This window comes from Aulonocara sp. 'chitande type north' Nkhata Bay, linkage group LG3 (assembly GCF_057382095.1).
Source record: "Aulonocara sp. 'chitande type north' Nkhata Bay isolate Kocher_YH1m ecotype deep benthic linkage group LG3, A_spYH_male_GT1.1, whole genome shotgun sequence".
Classification (NCBI taxonomy): Eukaryota; Metazoa; Chordata; class Actinopteri; order Cichliformes; family Cichlidae; genus Aulonocara; species Aulonocara sp. 'chitande type north' Nkhata Bay.
Genome location: NC_141346.1, coordinates 38,982,242 through 39,000,365, shown reverse-complemented (window position 1 = coordinate 39,000,365; position 18,124 = coordinate 38,982,242). Strand labels below are relative to the sequence as shown.

General features: G+C 38.1%; 1 protein-coding gene across 1 annotated transcript; it reads right to left on the bottom strand.

Moving 5' to 3' along the window:
- Positions 1-1,360: 1,360 nt before the first annotated feature.
- LOC147335612 (Fc receptor-like protein 5) lies at positions 1,361-17,306 on the bottom strand. Its single transcript, XM_086280382.1, has 16 exons — positions 17,270-17,306; positions 17,015-17,047; positions 10,269-10,535; positions 8,850-9,131; positions 8,475-8,750; positions 7,640-7,939; positions 6,525-6,782; positions 5,495-5,743; positions 4,185-4,304; positions 4,010-4,025; positions 3,839-3,930; positions 2,957-3,007; positions 2,776-2,838; positions 2,595-2,654; positions 1,758-1,820; positions 1,361-1,657 (listed from the first exon to the last, which is right to left on the bottom strand). Exons 1-16 carry the CDS (start codon positions 17,304-17,306, stop codon positions 1,650-1,652), a joined length of 2,175 nt encoding a protein of 724 aa, XP_086136508.1. The 3' UTR covers positions 1,361-1,649.
- Positions 17,307-18,124: the final 818 nt, after the last annotated feature.

The following is an 18,124-nucleotide window of genomic DNA, read 5'->3' as shown; positions in this document are numbered from 1 at the left end:
TACCTCCTTTGCCTCATCAATTGGCGATTGGCTTCAGCCCTGTCTCATTTTCTTGAGCTGTCTCCACTCCTCTAATCATCCTTCTGTGTATATTTAGTCGCTGCCTCTCCTTAGTTTTGTGCCAGTCTTCCTTCTGTGTTTTTGGTCGTCCTCTCTACAACATACATGACGGTTTATTTGGGTCGGTTATCTCAGTTTGATGCCATGTTTACATCCATGTAGCATGCCCTTGACATTCTACCACAATCAAATAACTTTACTTCACAGGAATACGAAATGCAGAAGAAAGAGAAGCACTGTTTAATATAGATATAAAAATCCCTTTTTACAACGCATGTTCTGATTGGCCTGTCTGTGTCCTTCCTTCTTACACCAACCTCAAACAGCTCCTGTGGTTTTGACTGGATGTTTATATTTCCTGTCCTTTTCAAAAACAAAAGCTTGTTTCTTGTGTTGTGTTGTTATCTTTATCTATAGATGTGCAAAGTTGTTCTGTTTCTTCAAGGGGACATATTTCGCCAGGTCATAATTTTCACCATTTTCTTCTTTAAAAACTCTTATGTTGTTTTTTTGTTTGGTTTTTTTTGTATTTTTAAATATATCATTATCTTGCAAAGAGCTGCATCATCTTATCAAAAGCACCTTGTGCAACAGAACTCCACTGGAACAGGATCTTGGGTGAAGTGAAACAGGTTATAGGAGACTTCAGCAGCTACTTTACTAAAATCATGGCTGAATATGTGATAAAAGTTGGCAAGAGAACTGTGGACTTACAAATTGGATCTGTGTTATTTGCCGCTCTCTGCTCATCTGTACTATGTGGATTATAATTTTCAGAAGGAATTGGACTATTATGTTGGATATATATAACTGATGTGATTTGATGATTATTTTGTGATGATTATTTTTGAATCTGCTTTTGTTTTACTCCTGTTAAATTGCTTTAATAAAATTTCATGCAAACAGTAAAAGGAAAACTGCAAAATATAATAATTGAATGGGTTTTCCACGTGTCTGCATGGCCCCTCTCCAGGTACTCCAGCTCCATCCCACAGTCCAGAGACCTGCATGTTAGGTTAACTTGTGATTCTAGAGTGGTCGTAGGTGTGACTGTGAGCCTGAATGTTTGTGTCTCTGTGAGTTAGTCATGTGACACAATGGTGAACTGTCCCAGTGTGTTACAGCTGGGAGAGGCTCCTGTGATTCTGAATTAATAAGTGGAAGAACATAGGTTGATAATTCCTTTTTACATGATGTAGATTTTTAAACTCAAATAGTAAAAGTATTTGTTGGTGTCCACACCAGCACTTCCTAAGAAACTCTGCTGACTTTAAGTCGTTGCTATCAGCTACAAAAATCACAGGCTTCAAACTTTTATCTCACTGCTGTTGGAACAGGATACATTCAAAGTTTTATACAAAAGTTCAACAGTGAATATAAAAAAAAAAATCAGCTGAATATAAAGAGCCTGGATCTGAAACAGGACACACCCTTGTGTGTGCTATGCTAAGCGAAAGTAATAAGTCTATATCATATTATTATTCAATATCATCTTCATAAACACTAAAAAGTGAGCGCGTCTGATATTTGAGCAGCAGAGGAGCAACAGTGGATTCATAAAATGCTCCTTTTTGCTGCTGCAGCTCTCCTCACTGACCTGTAAGACAAACACACAAAGAACAGAAATGTCCAAGTTTCAGGATGTTCACCATTTAATAACTTGAAGAATAACTCATCCTGCATGGCAGCATAATTACCAGGAAAGCTTCCTAATGTGACTTCAGAATAAACTGCTGCATCAGCTGCAGGACTTGATTTTCCTGTGAGTGGAAATAAGATTTTAAGACCAGAGACGTCAGAGCTCAGGATACATTTGATCAGCAGATATATGACACAGAGCTGTTGGACGTAGAGGTGGATTTAAACTGCAGATTTGTCAGCTGCAGCCATTAACAGCATTAATGCTACGCTCCCCTTAATGATTCTCGCTCTTTGTAGTTTCACTAGATTATTACTTTAGCTGCCAAGTACAGAACAGACTACTTTAAGTGCTAAGAGCAGCATGTAAGAGCCAATGATGAGATGTAATACTTCACAAAGTTTCCTTTACTGTTACACAAAAAGTTAACAATTTAGACTTTTGAACAAAGGATATTTTATTTAAGGAAATTAGCAAAACAAAAATCTTAATCAACTAGTAATAATCATGTAATTCAATCACCTGACTGTTATCCTAATGTAACTAATCTACTCAGTGCTATCACTGATGTTGCTGATGTTACTCATCTGCAGCAAACTACAAAATGAACTCATATACTCATTTATACTCTGCATCACCCACCCTGTGTTTAAGTGCTTTGAATGATGACAACACAACAACACAGTATCATGCTAAACAAATACACCTGACTTAATGACTAACCCACCATAAACCTAAATGACTGCAGATTAACTCTGCTGATGTATAGTGGTAGTGTGTAGTAGGTAAGCTTGATAAGTGAATAACTAAACTCCATGTTGACCTATAATTAGCTGCAACATAATGAAATGACACATTTCAGTACAAACACTGAATGAGACTGTTGTGTCTGTACCTGCAGCTCCCGTCTTCACCTCAGAGTAAACAGCACTCTGCTCTGGTTCATGATGCTTCCCTGTGAAGATGATCAGAGTATTTGACACAAAAAAATATTTTTTTTTTAATCTTTATTTTTTGTATTTTTACATTATATTTAAATTTATTATTTTTAAACTGCATGTGTTTTATTTACTTACTGTTCTTTTGAAGGTTTTTAAGGTCAATAAGAGAGTATGTGACATCTTGATGTTGATCTGATCCTGAAATGTTCATATTTTAGTTACAGGAATGTAAACATGTCATATGGAATTAGTTTCATTAAATCAAAAGCAAGTTTCATCTCTGACTGCTCTGTGCTTTTCTGCACATATACTGCACCATTTCTGTTGTCTTCCACGTGCATAACATATTCAGAGAGGTTATTGGTTCCTAATTAAAAGACGAGCCAGGGTCACATGAATCATTTTAATAAAAACCTAAAAGAGATTAAATATTCCTCTTTAAGTCAAAACCAGAACTATGAGATATTTTCAAACCATTAACCCATAATGTTGTTATTGTTTGTGTTGTTATGATATTAAACAACAGCTGTTCTCACTCCCGGGGCGTAGCATACCAATGTTTTGTCACGCAGCGTTCCTGAGGATTGCGAAAGGAGACCTTCCTTGTATGGCAAGCCACCCTGGCCAAATATCGCGATGGCTTGCCATATCCACGTTCTTATGGTAGGCGCCGGGTTATGGATGAATTCCTGTGCAATGACGGTCCCGCGGTAATAGACATTCCAGCCATGTATTCCAGCCCTAAACCTAACCTTATCCCTAACGTTAACCAGCACTTTAATAAAGTGAAATAGTGTTTTCCAAAGCAATTTTAAGAAAATGAACAAACATGTGTAGATTGCGTCCAAACGGTTCTCATGTTTTCTTATTTTTCCAATGTTGTCATTTAGGAACGTGTTGGGATTTGTCACCTAGCATGAAATATTACGCTTGGGGAGTGAGAACGTGTTGGAAACAACATCTCTGTGGATTCTTTCAGTAAAGATACATTCAGGTTGTAAACTCCTGTTTGTTTCTGATTTTATGTTCATGTGGCATTTGGCTGTTTGGATTTTTGTCTAACTGGATTTTGATAAAGATCCTTTGAAAAACTGCTGAACACAAACTGAACCTGTTTGAAACTGTTTGAGTTAATGAAGACTGAATGAAAAGTCAATATTAATAATGATAATATTATTTAAATGGTTTAAATACTGACCATGTTGAAGAGAGTCGTACTCATGAGTTTCATTCAGGTTGACTCCATGATTTGTGGAGGAGCCCGGACTGTGACTCTCAGACTGGATCGACCTAAAACAGGAAATAAACACAATAAACTTAAAAGTAACTGATGTTTGTTTAAAATAATAATAAAAAGTATTTTACCAACCTGGTGAAGCAGGAATCTGTGAAAGAGACAAATGTTATTACACATGTTTGTCATGTATAAATTGTTCCACTGATATTTAGTGTCATGAGATCAGAATACATGTATATGTGTGAATAATTAAAGTGCATGTAGTAAATAAACTCTCTAATACAGCATGAAAAGAAGAGGCTCTTACACTTGGACTGTCTGCAGCGATACAACAAGAGCAGGAGAATAATAATGAGAGAGACTCCACAAACCAGTCCAACCATCAACCACACAGGAGGTGAAGAGCTGTCAGCTCCTGACACAGTTACTGTAACAACAAACAATAATTAATTATTAATAAATAAAACAAACACTCTGAGAGCACAAATCTCTGCTAAGGCAGCTCACTCTGTTGACAATATTTACTTTTAAGGAAACAATATTGTATTTTCAGTGTATTTATTTTGTTTTATTTGTACTGTGAGAAGTTTTTAGTTCAGTAAAAATAAGTCTAAAGGCAGATTTTTTCAACATGACAACAAGGGCACATGTGAAATGTAAAAGTGAGGTCAGAGGTCAAACCTAACATGATATCTTAAATCTTTATACAGTATTTTCTATATGTTGACAATACACAGCACCTTTGTAAGAATCATAGTTTCTGTGTTATAAGGATTTATTTAGTCATAAAGTTGACCTTGAAGACCTCGGTGGCTGTAGCCAAATGTTAATGGATAGTTAACATGACTGCAGCTCGTCAGTGAGGTAACCAGGCAGGTCTGCTGGGATCCTTTCTAGGAAAATAAGGTTTGTATGCTAACAGATTTTCCCCTTGTTTCAGTTTCTTCCTGCTTCAAGATTCGTTTTCATGCCATCATTCACCTCCAGTCAGACGCCTGCCGCCTTGGATCATTACCCCCCTATTCACCACCACTGCTGCCCCCCTCGGAGCCTCTTCCTCATTTGCCTGCCTGCCCATCGTTCAGCAGTTTCCACAGACCTCTGCCTTCATCCACTAAACCCAGCTAGTCTGGACTCCAAGTAAGGCATTGTTGCAGCCACTTTATGAACACTCTCTGTCTTGTCACATTCCCTCAGATTTCCTGCCCTAACTGCTCTCTCCTCTCCCACAGATCTGCCGCCCTCACGCTGTTATGTCCGCTCCTCTGGCCTGTCTCTCTCACCTCAGTTAAGATGTTTTTGTAGGACTCACTCCTTAAGTTTAGGTTCATTTATGTTTTGTTCTTGTTGACTGAGTCAAAGCTCACAATCTGTTGTTTTAACTTATTTATCCTTTGTTCGAGTAAAAAAACCTTCACTTATTACATCCTCTGCTGTTTTCACTTGAGTCCTGAATCACAACGATATTAAACCTGACAATATAGAGATATTACATAATAATTTTATAAAAGTTCTGACAAAATAGATCCAGGTGACTTCAAGCATTAAACCGACAATCTAATGTTCCTTCTCAAGCATGAAATCCATTAAAATCCATCACGTGTTGATCCTGCTCACCTTTAACTGACATCCAGCTCTGTGCTGACTCTCTTCCTGAGTACTGACACTTGTAGAAACCTTCATCAGACTTTGACACTGCAGAGATCTTCAGCTCCCCTCGGGTATCATTTTGAATAAGTTTGTCATTGTGATAGAAAAACACATTGGAAAGTATTTTTTGTGTTTTCAAACTGCAGCTCAGACTAACAGAAGCTCCCTCAGTCACAGGATGAACAGGACTCACCAGGATAGGAACATCACCATCATCTGTGAAACAATCACACACAATTGTTTCAGTCACATCAGCTGGTGCAAAACTTTTAGAAAAAGCTGTGAGTCGTGTCTCATGATCTACATGCAGACCTGGCTTCAGAGAGATTTTCTGAGAGCCTGGTTTTAATGACTGGAGAGACGTTTGAACAAGTGACAACATTTCAGTGCTTAGATGTTCAGTTACAGTAGGTTCATCATGTGGACCATCAACACTTCGTGTTGGCAGCACTTGCATTTTTGTTAGAAGGCCGAGGGTCCATGGAGTAAATAAATGCATCATGTTACTATTCTATATGGAGATTGTTGACTCTGTTATCTATTATGGTATCACTACATGTTTTGGCAAACTTTCTGTCAAACTCAGATCCCAAATTCAAAATTTGATTAAGAGGACTGGAAATATAGTTGGGATGCTCCCTTCATCCTCCCTCCAGGAGTCAAACTATGAAATTATTTAATGGTTAAAGTTGAAATTGTAAATGTTTGTATGTTTGTTTTATTTTACACGACGTGTTTCCCTATTCCTTTATTCTGAAAGGGAGAATATATAAAATATTGTCTGCAAATTTATACAAACTTGATTATAAAAAGATCGAGTGAAATGAGACCAACAATCAAGAATATTTTGATGCTTTGGTGCCTGTCTGAAAATGATCATTGATCATTGTTGTTTGTTTTGCCACATAGAATTACTTCACATAGAGCAAAGCTGGGACAAATGTTCATGTGACGTCTAAATCATTCAGATCCAAGAAGTAAATGTATAATAACATACTCTGTACAGTGATGTTGACTGCACTGCTGAACTCTCCTGATCCAGACTCACACCAGTACACTCCAGTATGTGACTTTGATGTGTGGATGTTACATGTGGATCCAGTCATTCTCCTACAGTCAGAGAGTCGGCCGTCCTCAGAGAACTTTATCACTCTCCACTCAGTGAAGTTTCCCTCACAGGTCAGTGAGACAGAGTCAGAGGTGAAGTGTTGCACTCTGTCAGGACTCACTGTGAGAGACGCTGCTGAATGAACATCTGGAAACAACATGCAGTGAAGAGACAAAGCTCACAGATGTTAGGATTCAAAAGATCACAGTGAAAAAAATAGTTCTTGCTAAACCCACCATAACTGCAAATAAATCTATGAATGAGATTTGTTAATACAGATTTAAATGTTGTGACTCCTGCACCTGGAAAGATTTCACTGAACCATCTGGGTCTCTCAGTAATAATCTCACAGCATCATTAGAAGCAACATTAGAAGTTTCTGTAAGCCTGCTTTCCTACAGTTTGTCCACAGCGTGCATGTTTGTTGTTGCACAAGCAAATATCTTCATCATCTGTCATGTAATAAGATGTCTGACATTTGTGACCTTACTACAAACAGTCAGATCATTATCAGACAGTTTAACATCAGCAGATCTTAAATGTTTGTTGTCTTTGCTTCTACAAATCATGACAGCACTTTTATGGGCATCATGTCTGATATCATTTTTCACAGCAAAAGCACAACAACATGAGGACTAAAGACCACGAGATCATCTGTGTACATAATGTGCTTCACAGGAGTCCTGCCAGCTTTACAGACTTTCTAATCATCACCATGAAGATTAAAAAGACCTGGAGACAAAATTCATTCTTGTTTAACTCGGTGAGAAACAAACAAGGAGGAATTTGAATAACAACAGAAGTGTCTGACTGAAGCTCAGTTTACTTGAATGTAGTGAGAAAGGATGAGATTCAATTTAATGCTTATGAGGAAACTTAAATAAAATCATTTAATGCAATTTAATTGTAATTGGACATCAGATTTCAATGTCAGCATGCCGCTGCAAGAAAAATAATGGGGAATTAAAGTGATGACATAATTTATTAGAGAGAAACAAACTGACCTGCAGACCAGACAAACTTTGGTTGACTGTGATCAGTGTGATACTCTGGGTCTCCTCTTCCAGCTCTGCACACATATCCTGCTGTGTGTGTCTGTCCATGAATGATGTAGGAGTCTTGTGCAGTCCCACTGCCATCAGGTAGCAGCTCATAACTGGAGGATTTCTCTGATAGATCAGGAACAGCTTTATACCAGTAGAAGCTCCATCCTGCAGACGGATGTTCAACCTCACAGTTCAGAGTTACTGAGGCTCCAGGACTCAGCCATGATGGAGACACAGTGAGGACAGGACGGGGTTCATCTGTTCAACAAAGATTTTCTCTCAGTGAACATGTAGTACAGTCTCTGAACAGTGAGCTCAGTTTATACAAAGAATAATAATCTCAGTCTATATGAACAGAAACACATTTTACAAAGTGTTCAAACAGCTTAACCCTTGTATGGTGTTCGGGTCTGTGAGACCCGTGTTCAGTTTTTTTCAAAAGAAAAATTAAACAATTAATTATTTTTTCACGTGTAAATGTGTTGTGTCTTTCCACTCACTCCACTTGATTATAACTGATTTATTTATAACATTTTATATAAAAGAAAAACGAGAAGCACATTAATTCATAAATGTGATCTAACAAAGGTAAAGGGAAAAAATTAACCATGTTTGCTGTTCATATGTCTTGTAATTGGGATGAAGTAAACATCTGTTGAGTAATTTAACATAAAATTGTTTGATAGTGTTAATTTGGAAAGCCAAAACTCTAGCGGGTCCACCAGACCCATGAACACTGGCTGAGTAACAAAAATACGAACACCACACAAGGGTTAAAGCAAATATGACTTACTGTCAGAAACTGTCAGTGTGACTGAATCACTCCACTCTGTTGTTTCATGCTGTGAACTTTTCATTCTGCCCTTACAGCGATAATTTCCACTGATCAATGATGAAGCAGAAATAATCCTGTATTCATTTAGATTTGGAGGTTTTATGATGCTGTTTGCTTCCCACTCATAATCCCACTCAGTGTCTCCTCCATGGATCTCACATCTGACAGTGATCGTCTCTCCTCTGTATATCTCAGACCAGTTTGGATGCAGAGTCACAACAGGCCTGATTGAGGCTGTTAATGTTCAAGAAAGTACAATAAAAACACGTGAATGACAAAAGGTACAATTACCATCAGATGTAGTGCTTTGTGGGAAGTTACATTTAAACTCACCAGTTGTGTCAATCCTGACTGACTGACTGTCCTCTGTGTAGTAAACTGGTTCTCCTCTTCCTCCTCTGCACCAGTAGAGTCCTCCCTCTGAGACACTGATTTGTTCATTTCTCGCAGGTTCAGAAGATTTCCCATCTCTGTACCAGTAGTATTTCCATCCAGATGATGATGATGATGATGATGATGGTGATGATGATGATGGGCTCACAGAGCAGGTCAGGGTCACACTGCCCCCTACTGGAACAGCTGTGTTATCAGCTCTCAGTTCAGCCTTTGGTTTGGCTGCAGTTCAGTTTAGAACAAGAACATAAAAGTAAAAATGACTGAATCAGAACAATTTAAACATGGAAACATGTGAATGATCAAATATCACAAAACTTTATTGGTGAAGCTATTATTGGTGAAGCTATAACAAAGTGTGTGACACAAAATACTGAAATACTGTTTTGATCTGCACAGCAATTTTTTTTTTAATTTACTTCAGTGTATTTAAAATTAATTAATAAATGCATAGTTCATTTACTCTCATTAATTTGAAGCATGACTTAGTTAATTCATCTGTAATGAGAAAGTAACCCAGGTTAATATGATCTGATTGTACTTAGCATGCTATGTCCTTGTGTTCTTTACTAAATCTGCTGTTGAAGCCTCTGATAGCTAAGATGAGACCTAGTAAGTGTGTTTTATATTCTTTTGCTGTGGAAGCTGACATTTCCTGTCGATGTGCACAGATGTGTCAGAATGGGTTTTAAAAGACACATCGATGGTTTGGAGGAAGTAATTACTGAAGCTAACTCAGAAAGATCAATTAGAGAAAAAACTCTAAATAAATATCAATGGCACTGAAAGTAGCTGCACATAATGTTTTGTCTGTGAGATGATTATGAGTAATTTCTATACTCATTAAATATCATTAGCCTAAATTAATAACATACCAGCACAGACCAGCGTCAAACAAAATGAGGCCATATTGTCGTCTGAAGTTCAGAGTTCATTAAGTGAAAAAGATCCAGTGTGTGTTTGTCATGAGACCAGACTCTTTAACTAAAACCTGAAACCTCTAAGATCATTTCAACAATAGACAACATGCTAAAAACAACTGAAGGAACTGCATCATATGTTGGTGCAACAGGGAGTAATAAAAATAAAAATAACACAAATACAGAAGTGAAAATATTGGATGTAACTGTTGTTCTTAGTGGATGTGGTGGAGCAGCTGAAACAGGTTCAGCATTTGTTCTGCACTTCATGTATTAGAGCTGCACAGCAGAGAAGTTACTCTGATATGTTTTGTTCTCTTCACTGTGAATAAAAAGCTGCTTTTCAAAATATGTTACTGAGCAGCACAAATGAAACAGCTACAAAGCTGCAAGAACAACAGATTCTTACTAATGTTGATAAAACAGATCTCCAACTTACATGATACAGTCAGTGTGATGATATCACTCCACTCTGTTAACATATAGGTCCTTGTGCCCCGGCAGCTGTATCCTCCACTGTCAGACTCAGTAGCTCTGATGATTCTGTATTCATTGGATGTATGACCTGTGTTTACCTGGCCTCGTCTCCATTCATACGTCCACTGAGCTCCTTCACCTCCCTGAATCTCACATCTGACAGTGACTGTCTCACCGCTGTATATCTGAGTCCAGGGTGGCTGCAGGATCACAGTGGGCTTATTGGGAACTGTTCACATAAGAATGATCCAGTTAGGAAAAGAGACACAGAAAAACTCTGCTGTTTATAACATAAGAGTAGAGTCACTGCAAAACAGCTGATTCACAGACAAACAGTTTGAAGACTCAACATCAAAACAAAGTCACAATAAAACTATTTATAGCTTTCAAACTGTAACACAACACTTTTTGTAAAATGTATCAGTATTTACTTTGTACAGTTATCTTTTATTTATATTCTTTATAAATAAATTTATTATTTACAAAAAGTTACTGTTTTTTTAATGAGTTGTCTTAAGTCTGATTTACTTTCACAAAGATGCGATCTTTGAGGTGTATAAGCAAATCAGTGCGGATAAACAAGAAAACACTTTAGATTAAATCTAGAAACAGGATGAGGAGAGACTTTTTTTAAATCCCAGGATTAGTTAGGCTCTTGAAGAGGTTACTCTGTCAAGGCCAATCCTTAATCTCACAGTCTTAAAGTAGACACAACAAAACTGAAGTTCTTCTATTTTTCTATTTCCATCTCTCCAAGTAATCCTGCTGTCAGAAAGAGAAACAGAAGAACAGACTAGTCCCCAAAGACAGGACGTGACAGTAATGACAACTTTATACAAAACTTTTCAAACTCAAAATTTCACAACTCTTTATAGGAGCAGAAGAATAAATAAACAAAAGTGACAAATGTAGAAAAACAGCAACAGAGTTCAAAGAACATTAACATGTTGAGTAAAACTGGAGAATTTGTCTCATGAAAATATTACTTAAACGAATTAAAAGGACGTGACTGACTCCATGTCAGACTCCAGGCCATGAAGCACCTTAAAAGCAAATAATTAAATCCTGAAATCAGTTTGAAAACATGCTGGGAGCCAGTGTAACAGTGGGACAGGTGTAATCCCATGTGATTCGATGTGATGTGATGTGTTTGAGTTTGTCTGCAGTCATTCATCTGATTGTTTGCTGAGACTGTTTCAGTGATTTGGGTGTGAAAAATCAAAGCATGTAAAATGGTTTCCTGTCTTTAAATGTTGTAAAATGATTCATAACTTATGTTGCAATTAATCCAGAAATATTTTTGTTATTGTCTTGAGATTTTCCAGCAGAGAAGCAGCTGATGGCAGCGTGTGTTCAGCGTGTGTTCAGCGTGTGTTCAGCGTGTGTCCAGCATGTGTCCAGCATGTGTTCAGCATGTGTCCAGCATGTGTCCAGCATGTGTTCAGCATGTGTTCAGCATGTGTCCAGCATGTGTCCAGCATGTGTTCAGCGTGTGTTCAGCGTGTGTTCAGCATGAGTTCAGCGTGTGTTCAGCATGTGTTCAGCGTGTGTTCAGCGTGTGTTCAGCATGTGTTCAGGAGATTCAATGGCAACATTTAAAGTTTCTCCTGAGTTTAGCTGAAAGACATTAGCTCACATTCAGTTTTGAAACAGTGATGGAAACTCTGCGTTTGCAGCCACAGACACAAGGCAGCTGGGACAATGACAATTGCATTTATTTTTTTCATGTTACAAACACATTTTTTTTCTTTTCCGGATGTTTGACTCTGAATGACGACTGAATATTTTTATAAAGGAAAAACTGTTTTACATGACTTTGGATACTAAACTAAAAAATAAAAAAAAACCTGCAGTACTGTTTAAAGTATTTTGTTGTGTTTTGGGAATTAAAATGAGTGAAATGTGTCCAACTTACCTGTTACTCTCAATGTGGTGATGTCACTCCACTCTGTCCAGGAAGAGTTTCTTTTGCCCCGACAGCTGTATCCTCCACTGTCAGACTCAGCAGCACTGCTGATTCTGTATTCACTGGATGCTGAACCTATGTTTACCTGGCCTCGTCTCCATTCATACGTCCACTGAGCTCCTTCACCTCCCTGAATCTCACATCTGACAGTGACTGTCTCACCTCTGTATATCACACCGCTGTGTATCTGAGTCTTGGATGGCTGCAGGGTCACAGTGGGCTTAGGAGGAGCTGTTAAAAAATATCATTAACAAACTTAAATATAAAATCATTATTAAAGTTGTCCCAGTTTTTATTGCTCTTGTTAATGGTAATCATAATTTTGCATGCTGTAGACAATATGAGTTGAAAATCAGCAATAAAAAAGTTTTGTTGTATTAATTATTACTAACAGACATAAATGCATGACTGCATTTCTTTTGTGATATGAGGACATTGGCTGATATTCAGTCTGAGCCTCATAAAGACAGTCATTAAGAGAACTCAACATGCCAGGGTCACATGTAATTTTACAATCCAACTCCAAACTTTTCTGAACCAGTGGATTTAGCACTAGACTTTTTTTAATAATCAGGAATGTAAACATGTGACAGGAAACAGTTTAAAACATCAAGCACATGGGCTCAACAAAGTTTACTAAAAACTTCATCAGCAGCGGATCAAGGTAACTCTCAGTGATTTTCCATGAACTGAACTGTAAACAAATGATCCACATATGGACCTGTTCTACATTACAGGTTCTTCTGAGGTATTCTGACACTCGTGAACACCTGTGGTGGGTGTGGTTTGGGGCTCAGCTGCAGGTTCAGGGGACAGAGTCAGGAGTGGGTGGCAGAAACAGCTGATCCCAGCCGCACTAATGACCTTTTCCCTTATTTTAGTAGCTGCTGGGGTCTGGAGGAGGGGAGTCAGACTGAGACTGAGAGTCAGAGTGTAGCAGAATGGAGGGAAGTGTGTGTGTGTGTGTGTGTGTGTGTGTGTGTGTGTGTGTGTGTGTGTGTGTGTGTGTGTGTGTGTGTGTGTGTGTGTGTGTGTGTGTGTAAACAACAGAGATAAAAAGTGAGCACAGGATCTAAAAGCTCTCCCCTTGTGTGTGTGTTTGGGCGTGTCATACTGAGGAAACATGTCAGAGTGCTATAAACCATTAGTTTTTCATTCATTTATAAATGTATTCATTAACATCAATCAGTGGAAAGAATCCAAGTAAAACCTGTTGTGAGAAAGGCTTACAAAGCAGACCAGTCTCTGATACAATTATATTGTATTTTTAGGCCAAACTTGAAGAGAAATTAATGTAAAAATGCTAAAAACAAAAGAACTGATGGAACTGCAGCAATAAATCCACATGTGGAAATCTTTTTTCCTTCCAAGTGTTTCAATGTGAGTACTTATGATATGAATCTAAAAAACAGTATAATTGAAAGACAGTATTTTGTTGTGTCTTTGGATGAAACATTATGCAGTGTAAATTAAAATGTGTGAAATATGTCCAACTTGCCTGTTACTTTCAATGTGGTGATGTCACTCCACTCTGTCCTGGAAGAGTTTCTTTTGCCCCGGCAGCTGTATCCTCCACTGTCAGACTCAGCAGCGCTGCTGATTCTGTATTCATTGGATGTTGGAGGTGTGTTTACCTTAGCTGGTCTCCATTTATACGTCCACTGAGCTCCTTCACCTCCATGAATCTCACATCTGACAGTGACTGTCTCACCGCTGTATATCTGAGTCCAGGGTGGCTGCAGGGTCACAGTGGGCTTAGGAGGAGCTGATCAAATAAAACATAGCATGAGTAGACTGATAATTTGACTTAAAAAATCAACAATAAAAGTTGTTTTTATACTTTTTAAATGTTTTATACATTTATGAACATATAATCCATTACTTGTCAGTTAGCTGTTGTTTGCTAACAATGCTGTTAAACCTCCAGTGGTGGATTCAGAGCTGGAGATTTAAAGATAAACGCAGAAAACTGCTGCTATGAGTAAACATACGAGCAGTTTGAGAAAGGCTAACATAGCAGACCAGTCTCTCCTAAAATGAGGACAATCATTTATTATTGTTTTACACTACTTTTGTTAGTATTTTGTTCTGTTTTTGGATGAATTGTGCAATACAAATAAAATAAGGGAGGAGATGCGTTTAACTTGTATCCCTGAATCTTATATCTGACAGTGACTTTCTCACCTCTGTATATCTGAGTCGTGGATGGTTGGAGGGTCACGGTGGGCTCAGGAGGAGCTGATCAAATAAAAATATATCATTACAAAACGATCCTGGTTTTATTGCTCTTGTTAATTGTAATTATATTTTTGTGTCCTGGTAAAAATTTGACTAAAAATCAACAATAAAAAGTTTAGTTTTTACCAAACAGATTAAATGATATTTAGACTCTACCAGCAGAGTGACTGAACACAACCAGGTGTGCACAAATCTAAACTGTGACACTGAACATCAACGCATAAACACACAATATCATGTAAACAACTTCAGTTTTATAGTCAAATATCACACAATTTACTTATTTCCAGAGGTGGGAAGTAACGAAGTACAAATACTTTGTTACTGTACATAAGCTATCTGTACTTTACTTGAGTATTTATGTTGACATTGTGTTTTTCATAGTGTGAAGCATGCTGCAAAACAAACTGAGGTAGAATCACTGTGTTATTTAAGGCTGCATGAAAATCCTCTACAGATTAGTGCAGGATAAACAGGTTAGTTTGCTGTACTGTGATGGATTTAAAGGAAAGACCAGTGTGTGACTGGTGCACAGTGACAGTCCAATATAAAGTCAGTATAAACAGTGTACTGTGAGTGTAGAGACGAGGACAACTCATGAAACGTCTGCTTACATCAGACTGAATTCAGGTGGATAAATCTGTAAAGAGCAGCAAGACAGCTGATCACAGCTCATACATTAAGAAAATCTACTGGAGCTCTCAATAGAAAATAGCCTGAGCCATTAAAAACTGATTTTAGGGCTTTCCACAGGCTGAATCCCACTTTAAACTCTTGTCCATTCTCTTCCGCTTATCCTTATCAGGGTCGCAGGAGGCTATAGACTATCCCAGCTATCATAGAGCGAGAGGCAGGGTACACCCTGGACAGGTCGCCAGTCTGTTGCAGGGCTAAGACAGAGACACAGACAAACATTCACACTCCCACTTATTTAAAATAATCAATTCACTTAACCCCACTAAGTGCATGTCTTTAGACTGTGGGAGGAAGCCGGAGTATCTGGTATTTCCTTTCATTTTTATCCATGTAGCTTTGTACAAGGATTTTGAGAACTCCAAGAGTTAATACAAAAGCGTACACTGAGGTAAGCAGCACACATGCCAATATCAGTGAGATACACTGCACTACTCACACAAATCATCATCTTCTTGTAAATCTGTGCTGTAAACTGTTCAGATAAACATCCATGAAAAGAGAATTAGTCTGTATGAAGGCAGCACACTCTTAATATGATCATTTTAAACACTCTGTGTTCCTCCGACACTGCCTCGTTTAAGTTTTGGACAAAATGGATTCTGGGATATTACATTTCGTCATTTCGAGCTGATTGGAGACCAGAACAGCCAATCAGATTTTTTTTGCATCCAAGTCTGTGATTGGCTGGTTTTGTGGCACAAATATAACGGTGTACAGAAAGAGTTGAGCGCGCACGGGCAGAAATGTTGAGAGCGCGAGCAACACATTGCGAGCGAGCGCAAGTGCAAAAACTGAGCGAGAGGGGCTGCTGTTGTGTGTGTGTGGATAATAGCAAACACTGAAATACGTTTTTTGCACGTAGCAATGAATTTTGTTCACTCAAATTTAGTTTTTCTTCACTCAAAATAAATTTCTCCTCAAAATGCAACACAAGTTTTTTTTACGTGCGCTCAATCTTTTTTTTTGATCGGTCAGAATAGTGGCACAAAAATAACGCCATATAAAACCGACTGACAACTGATTCCATAAATATACAAGATGGTGATGAGGAAACACACGGAGAAGACAGCTGGGGGGAATAAACATAATGACACAATACAGGAAGCAAAACTGAACACAGGATGGGACACTGTCAAAGTAAAACAGGAAACACTGAGACCTACACCTGAGACACACGGACTCGACAACAACAGTGATAAACAAACAGGGAGGCAATAGCAGAGACACAAGAACAGGAACAGATTTACAGTATTTAACTGTTTTTCTACGTGATGAAGAAAAAGCTGCTGTGAGAAAGAGAGAAACCTGTCGGCACCACCCTTTGACTTAAATTGTAAGAAACAAATGTGTAAAAATAGAAAGAAACTTCTGGTAGCTCATCATTATTATATCTATACTGTGTTTTTATAGTAGATGCTGAAAAATAGAAACATTTCTGTTTACCTGCACTTTAATCATTTGCTGTTTTACCTGTTTGGTAGTTGTTGAAATGGTTTGGCCTGTACCACTAAACTTGCTGTCTTCAGAACGTCTGCCCCCCTTCTTTCTTTCACATAATGGTATGATCCCAGCCTGTCTTTGCATGCGATTGGTCACATGGTGCGCCCATCAAAGCACGGATTCGTAGCAGGGCTGAAGATTCAGCTCCCACATACCGAGGGTACATTAATAACTGGCTCGCAGGCCGGAAATAATTGTATCGAGGGCCGAATGTGGCCCGTGGACCGTAGGTTTGACACCCCTGATTTCGAGCATTGTAGGAGATAACAGATACATATATGAACTGGAGTAAAAACAGTGTTTCTTACCTTCAGCGTTTCCACAGATGACTGTACTGAGCACTAAAATAATGAATAAAAACTCATCAGATATTATACTTCAGAGTAAAGTTTTTTTTAAAGGCTTTACTCTGATTATTGATTATTGTAAATTTAGGGATGAACAATAATCACCAAATTTCTCCTGTTTGCTAAACAAGCTCTAAACAGTGACTCACTAATTCTCAGAGATCAGGAACATTTTAATTATTGGTGCCTTTCAAACAATGTCAGACGTGTACTTACAGAAAAAGCCCATCATGCAGAGCAAAGAGAGCCCCATCGTCACATCCAGCCTGCTGCACTCTGATCCTCAGATAATCACAAACAGTTTTACTTTGCAGAAAAAAAGAGAAGTTGTGTTTTGTTTGGGTGTGACAGAGTTTTTCTACAGGTTCTTCTTCTGATTGGTGTCTCTATGCTTCCTTCCCTTTTGGACACAAAGCTCAAACAGCTCCTGTAGCTTTGACCGCAGCAGTTTTGTGACATGTTTTCCATCGCTTTAAGTCATATCTTACCAGGTCTTTTTTTACTCTGACAGCGTCCCCTGGATCATTATCATGCTGCAATGTTACTTGCATCATGATAAAGTCTTTTTAATGATTTTTTTATATTTTGATTCTTTATCGGAGGAATTATGTGGAAATTCTTCTTTCATGCTGCATAAAAACATCTAGAGATTTTATCTGACTCTTAGCTGAAACATCATCATGCAGTGCTATAATAAAAATGACCTTTGACCTCAGATCTGTGAACCTTTTCACCTTGTGGTTAAATTCTATGATTGGCTGACACCCAAACAGAGTAAATGACTCACTGTGTGGTTGAACTGAAACTAAAGACCTGTATGTTTCACAAATTAAATTAACAAAGACAACAAATAAATGTATCTTCTATTGGCACATCAAAGTGAATGTTACATGTTACCAACAAAGACTATGTAATTCTCTCCAGAGTCACATGCAGACGAGGTGACCTTTACTAAAGCTTACTGAAGCTGATCATTTCAGGCCCCAATAGTAACAAATGAAGAAAACTGAGTTACAGATAACTGATCACTGGAACACAGAGACTCTGGGTCATCACAAAAACATCCATATG